General features: G+C 39.4%; 1 protein-coding gene across 1 annotated transcript in view; it reads right to left on the reverse strand.

Annotated features, from left to right (window-relative positions):
* Window positions 1-916: 916 nt before the first annotated feature.
* wdr45b (WD repeat domain 45B) overlaps window positions 917-7,500 on the reverse strand; it is a 9,445-nt gene continuing 2,861 nt past the window's right edge. Inside the window, exons 8-10 of the mRNA XM_088438737.1 lie at window positions 6,613-6,714; window positions 5,427-5,548; window positions 917-2,348 (exon numbers count right to left, since the gene is read on the reverse strand). Of these exons, the coding sequence (XP_088294863.1) occupies window positions 2,242-2,348; window positions 5,427-5,548; window positions 6,613-6,714 (331 nt within the window). The 3' untranslated portion in view covers window positions 917-2,241. The remainder of the gene's footprint in view (window positions 2,349-5,426; window positions 5,549-6,612; window positions 6,715-7,500) is intronic.

Raw genomic sequence — 7,500 nt, forward strand, 5'->3', positions numbered from 1 at the left:
GATGCACTGAAATTCGTCCATTTTCAAAGCCGCTTAACCTAAGTAGGTTTGCAGGTGTAACAGCCTATCCCAGCTGTGAATGGACAGTAGGTCCCTGAACTGGTTGCCAGCCAATCGCAGGGCACACTGAGACGAACAACCACAAGCAGCCAATCACATCTAAGGAAAAGTTTAGTGTCCAATTTACCTGCCATGCAAGTCTTTCGGAGGAAACCAGAGTACTTGGAGAATACCCTCACAGGCACAGGGAGAACATGCAAACCCCACACAGGAAGGTCAGTCGGAATCAAACTTACAACCTTTGCAATGTCAGGTGTATGTGCCCACCCACACTGAAATTCAAGTTTAGTTAATATTGGGTTGAGGATGATATGGAAAAGGGCGGCTCGGTGGCGCAGTGAATAGCACAGTTCAAAGGTCCCGGTTCAAATCCACCTGGCTCCGGCCTTCGTGTGTGGAGTTTGCATGTTCTCCCCAAGCCCGCGTGGGTTCTCTCCGGGCACTCCGGCTTCCTCCCACTCCCCCAAAACATGCATGGCAGGTGAATTGGACATACTAAATTGTCCTTAGGTGTGCTTGGGCGCGCGACTGGTCGCTCGTCTCTGTGTGCCCTGCGATTGGCTGGCAACCAGTTCAGGGCGTCCGCCACCTACTGCCCGAAGCCAGCTGAGATAGGCGCCGGCAAGCCCGCGACCCCTGTGGGGATAAACGGCTCTAGAAAACGGATGGATGGATGATATCAACACGAGTGGCTATAAAATAAGTGCCTACTGTGCACAGTCACTATTCATGAGTGTTTTGTGGGCTGACCGCAGTTATTGCTGAATTTACAGTATATGCTGACTCATACAACCGGGAACAGGTTTAAAAGTCGCAGAATTATACCCACATAAAACACACAGCACAAGAGAACGCCTGACTTTTACATGTAAAAGCTGCTGTGTTTAATGAACAAATGAAAACGCAGATAATAGTTTTACAATCAAACTTAATGTCATACTTCTATGTCATAACGGCTCATCACTTTTGCCAGGCATCGCTTCATTTAGTGATGGAAAAGTGGAGGGTACAAATGCACAATCTGGTAAACACTAGTGAAATGTTGGTGTGGTGAAATATGGGAACATATAATTATACATCTACAAAGACTTCTGCAGATTAGGCCGGTTTATGCATTCACACAGATGGTGTCACCAAAGATGTGTGCCCAAGTTGAGTGCGTGTTCTGTATGTATGGCAGAGAGCAGGAAGTACAGTACGTATACTTATTACAAAACAATGTGAACTGTGATTGGCTAGAGGAGTCTATTTCCAGCATTTTCTCCATTTTGTTACGTCAAACAAAAGTCAAGTCTAAATTGTTTTGACGCTTGTAGTTACTAACATGCTCAAGAATAATTTGAAAGGAAAAATTCAATTTTTTACACGTTTTAGACGGCCAACTGTTTATGAAATTGCTCAGTTAAGTCAACAAAACAGTTGTTTCATTTATTTAAAGTTGATCGTGTTTGCAGTAGCGTACTTTTTTCTAACGTCTTAACAAAAGAACCACAGCATATGTGTAGATTTTGTAATCAAGTTGCACCTTGGTGAAAGCAAAACTTGTATATCTTGGAAATTAAAAAACCAAAAAAATATTGCACAACAACAATGTATGAAAGCTTGAGGCAATTATGATTTGACTTCATTCTGCACAGCGGTTTGCAATTAAGATTCAGTCATAAATTTTCATGAAGGATGCAATGTTGAAGTGTGAATCCTCCAAGCTGTGTGCTTTGGCTGCTCCTTGTGACCCTGCTCGGAGAACACACGCATTGGTATGGCCACGCCCACGTGACTTCCAAGCTGCAGGTTTTCGCTCCAAGAGGCACTCCCTAGAATTAGCGTAGGTGGTGTGAGTTGACAAAAATCTCTCTGAATTTTCACTTGCGATTAAAAAAAAAAAAAAAAAAAAGAAGTCGCTGGAAAGTCATGGGAAGACATCTTCAAAATACAGTATCTTGCTTTTTGTTTCCTCCTCCCTTGAGTTTGGTTCAAAAAGCATTCGCCCTGACAACCCCAAGACGACTTGTGTCTTTTTCTCTGTCCTCTCCACCGACGCTCTTTCGGCAGAGTCATTCAAGAGAGGTGCAGCAGAGGGGACCTGTCATCCCTTCTGAATAATGGAGGAGGTGAAGAAGAAGAAAAAAAAAAACGCAAACTAGGCTGTGTAATGGCGCCTTCTTCAAGGAGATTGAAAGGTCATATTTTGTCATCAGTCATTTCCAGGAACTGGGCGTAGACGTCTCTGGAACACTCCCCTTTCTGGTTGTACAGGAACTTGTAGTAGCTGCCATCAGCACATATAGCTGTGGGGAAGGGGGGGGGGGGGGGGGTAAAATGTTGTCAAGTCAAAGATGAGAAGTCTACTGTGCGCTCAAATATGCTAGTGCTTGTGCTAGATGTAATGTCAGGAAATTGTCATTAGCCCAACAGGAGAAAAACAGAATTATTACTTTCAGATCACCTGTATGCTGATATTTTGATGTTTGAAGAAACGAATTGTAAAATATTGGCGTATCAGATAGAGAGTTTATAAACGCAGCAAAAAAAAAAAAAATGATGGCAACCGCCGCAATGTTAAAACTAGCTCAGCTGCAGCTGAAAGGTGAGCCTGTAACAAAAGTCACTCTCCTGTTTATGTTTACATTTGCACGCCAACGTTTTGTTTTTTTTTAAATTTTGCCAAAACCTCCTCTTGTCTCAGGGATTTGTCTCATGTCGTATATATTCTCAGTAATTTCACAAACCTGTCAATAAAATGGTGTGTGCTACATTTTGTTTCCCTGGGGGAATTTATATTTTATTTAAATGACGGTTAATTTAAGGTAACATGCCATTTTTATTATTGTCCGGATTGTAATCACGTTCTTAACTTTTTTTCATTTTTAGGGCAGCAGAGATATTGCCAAAAAAATTACAAATCAAATAAAATATGTCCTATGGCAACATATTCGGAAACAATGGAAGTAAATAAAGCCAGCGGTTAAATATTTAAGGCTATTTTCATTTAAATCACTGCTTCCCTGCCAAATAGAAAGTGTTGTTCTATTTTGCTGTTCAATGTTGGATGTTCTCTGCTTTAACGTGGTTTCAAGTTTGCAAAGAGTGGAGTTGATCATACAAGAACTTGAACTCAAACACAGCACATTATGTTTTCTGTAATTTATGTTGTTTCTGTGTCTGGTACATGCAGCATCCACTTCAACCTGTGGGCCTGGAAGGGGGCTCCTCCCACCTGTGGTCCCTTCTGGAGGTTTCTGATTTTCCCCTAATTTGGGGTTTTTGAGTTTTTCCTTCCCCTTCTGGGAGCTTTGACAGGGGATGCTGTTGTGTACCCTATACTGAAAAGATGTCTTTGTACGACCTCTTTTCATTCTGTGAAGCCCTTTGAGACTTCGGTGATTTAGGGCTATATAAATAAAATTTGATTGATGATTGATTGATTTGATTGATTAACAAATATCGCTATTCACCCAGCCAATTTCATTGTATATCTGTGTACATTGACAACAAAGGCATTCTATAATATTTTATTTCATTCTATTCTTTTCTGTTTGAGACTCAAATGCTGCATTCAAGGAAGGTGGCAAATTGGATTTATCCCACTCCCAATGTCCAAAATTCAACCACATGGCGAACGCTTTTTTTCCAACCTCATCGTTCAAAGGGCCATTCTAGTGCACGTTTCCTAGTTGGGGGTCAGAAAAGTCTTTTACTTTTTGAATGCAGCATTTAGACTAACATAAACTTCGGTTAAGCATTTGACGAAGGGAGACCCCAAATTGGCTTGACTTTTACGTGAAAAGTAAGAGAAGCAGAAATATACGTGTCAGAAAATAGTTCAGCTGAGCATGTTTTTGCTATCAAGGCAGGATCAGTCCATCAGCGTTGCAATTATGCATAAGGCCTGAGGATGTCGTCGTTTTGCAAGAAATGTGAAACTACATTACGTCTCGGAGTAAACAAAAAAAACGTGTTGTGCAATTTACAATCTGACTGAAGTTAAAAACAAACCCATCCAACATTGAAAGAAAGAAAAAGAAATTCCCAAATGGACAATAAGTATTCGTTTTTATACTTACATCAATTTCTTGCATAATGTCTTTCATTTTGCTTCATTCATCTTTCATCTTAATTATTTTTAACCTATCTTCAAGTGTGACGCTTGGTCTAATGACATTATTCTGGCAACCCCCCCCCCCCCCCCCCCCCCCCCCCCCCCCTCCCGCGTAGAGTAAATGCGGAACATACTTTCCGCAACGGAATTTCTTTATGAGTGGAAAACATGGCGGACGAACTATTGCTTATGGAAGTTCGCCGGTACAAACACCTTTATGATTCGTCTAAAAAGGAATACCTTGATCTAAATATCGTAAACAACTCCTGGTGAGCACCATGTTGGGGAGAGATGAGGAGTCTGTTTAAAAACGCTTGGAAGAATTTAGATCGTTGAATCTACATCTAACTCTAACCCTATTCTCAACCTCTGTTATACAGTAGCAGTGTTTGGGGTAATGCGTTACATAAGTAATGTAATTACTGTAAGGCTTTACTTTTTGATGTAACGCGGTATTGTAATATATTACACACTAAAAATACTAATATTTTACTTATATGAGAATAACGCAATGCATTTTGAGCCTGAAAGTGGTGTGTTTTTCGATTCCAAAATTCGCCAAAAACACCGCGAAATGGGAGGACAAAAGGCGGGGGCAAAATGTTTACTTGCTGTTGTTAGTAGCTACTACTGCAGATTAATGTTGCAGCAGCAGACGACAGGTTGAATGTAGACAACGTGTACACAAGATGGAAATACGGACATTACTTTCAATTCGTCAGAGATAAAGATAAGACGAATATAAAGCTTAGGTGCACTCTGTGCGCGACACCTAAAGAGCTGTCCACTTCGCCAAATAGCACCAGTAATTTCACAAACCATCGAGAGTCATGTCATGGTAATGCGGTTAGCGAAACGAAAATGCACAGAGGATTGCACTCTCTCACCAAGGGATGCCACTTTGACATCAAGATGCTAGGAGCTTCCATAGGAAATATGCTGCCGCTGTTTTATCATTTTGATTTTTCAAAAAAAGGCATCTTTCTCCAGGGAAATGCTTTGCACAAACTGTTATTTCCCTCAGTGGGGTTTACGATATGGATGAGGATGCTATATGTGTCAAGAGGCAGTTTGATTGTTTCCACACTTTTGACGCGCTGTAACTTTGATCATTTTTGTCATTACAATTGTGATATTACATTTCCATACCACGTCACTTCCCAGGTAAGGCGTGATTGGTGGGACCATCTTCGCAAAAAAAAAAAACGACAACAAAAAAAAAACATTATCAACTACGACAACAATGTGCTTTCAAAAGTGCTCTCACCTATGACAGCGTTGGGCTCTGTTCCGAAGGCACACAAACATGGAGAACTTGAGGGCAACTGGAACCTGGAAAAGCTCCACATGGAGCTGAAGTATTTGGGAAGAAAACTGGCTGAGGCCAAACTGGTGGGAGAATGACAACAATGCGGTTACAAAGTGTGAGGAATGTTAAAAATGCATCACTGATTTGTCATTTTTTTATTCATCTTAAGTACCGTATTTTCCGCACTATATGTTGCACTTAAAAGCCTCATTTTTTAATATGCTGATGGTGCCCCTTATAATCAGGCGCGCCTTATATATGGATCAATATTGAGATTGGGATTCGTAGATGGGGTATGAAGTGATAAAGTAAGCTGTTACTTGTTTCTTTGTGTGGTTACACTTGAACAAGGTTGGTCATATTGACTGAGTTATGCTATTGAGAGTTTAGACTTATTATTTGAGTTATTATTGTTATTTGAGTATTACTATATGGTGATTGAAAACGTTTTAAAATATGACATTAACTGAGGGTGCGCCCTATAATCCGGTGCACCTTACATATGGAAAAAGTTTTAAATATGTCATTAATTGAGGGTGCGCCTTATAATCCGGTGCGCCTTATAGTGTGGAAAGTACGGTACGCCAAGGTTTGTGTTTTTAGGTCCTCTTCTGCCAGCCTAGTTTTAATGAATGTTTAACGTCTATAGCCATCAATGGCATTAGCAGACTTAATTAACGGCATTAACGAACAAATAATTGGAAAAAAAAATTATATATATATATATATATATATATATATATATATATATATATATATATATATATATAGAGAGAGAGAGAGAGAGAGAGAGAGAGAGAGAGAGAAATGTGTGTGTATGTATATATACATATATTATATATATGTGTATATATATATATATATATATATATATATATATATATATATATATATATAGAGAGAGAGAGAGAGAGAGAGAAATGTGTGTGTATGTATATATACATATATATATATATATATATGTGTATATATATATATGTGTATATGTGTATATATATATATATATATACACACACACACACAAATAAAACAATAATGCTGATGCAAACTGTGTTAGTATGCGAACAATTTGGGATTTTAAATCATAGACCAGTCTCGTTGTAACCGATTTCCTGGTGACTAAAATTTCACGTGATAAACAAACCTCGATTGCTTATTCCTCTTTGGGTCTTCAGCCGCAAATATGTGCACTGTGCCATGGTCACTAGATACACAAATCAGGGATGCATCCTGGTTGAAATTGATGCTTTAAAGAGGACAAATGAAAAGCACAAGGAATTGATTAACTGCAAGCATTCTGCAGTAAACATGAACATGAAAAATGTTGGGATTTATTAAAAAAAAAAAAAAAAAAACTTCAAAAGGACACATTTCTTGGTCGCTTATTAACCACCAAGGTAAAACCAGAAATTGGAAAAAGTTTTTTGTTTTTGCATTGGCATACGAACATCACTCGCGAGAGACATTGTGATGACAGGCCCTTGTACCGCTTCTACACCACCCCTATAGCGCCCGCGCTGGAGCCATTCATGTTTTTACTTTGTTTATATTTTAGGGTTGGGGAGGAGCAACTGTCATCGTTTTATTGATTAGGTACAACGTTTTAGTGTAGAAAATGTCCAAATTGTGTAAATTTGTGATCAGGAGTACATGCGACCCAACGATCGTTGTTTGTAGTAAATAATACAAACGCGAGCTTGTTAGGAACGGTGGTTTCCTGAGGGGACGGATTTATTAGGCACAATAGGTGTTAGTGTGTATGCTCTCTTAAGATGTCTTTTGCTTTGTTGGAAGCTCCAGTTCATTTCAATGTCAAACGCCTGTTTTGAGCTTCTCCATCTATGACTCCCATTACTGATCATTAGCTTTTCTGTTGGTTTGTCGTAGTGATCGGCTATAGAGCAACATCATGAAGCGGGTGCGGAAGCTACAATGTGAGAGGCAGGGTTTCAGTGAACACTTTCTGGTTAGAAAATATGTCACCAAAAAAAACCTCGTATTTCAAGATTCAAGAATTAAAAACTTACTGTCA

The sequence above is a fragment of the Hippichthys cyanospilos genome, chromosome 17 (assembly GCF_059441005.1).
Source record: "Hippichthys cyanospilos isolate Australia breed blue-spotted pipefish chromosome 17, RoL_Hcya_1.0, whole genome shotgun sequence".
NCBI classification, from domain to species: Eukaryota; Metazoa; Chordata; class Actinopteri; order Syngnathiformes; family Syngnathidae; genus Hippichthys; species Hippichthys cyanospilos.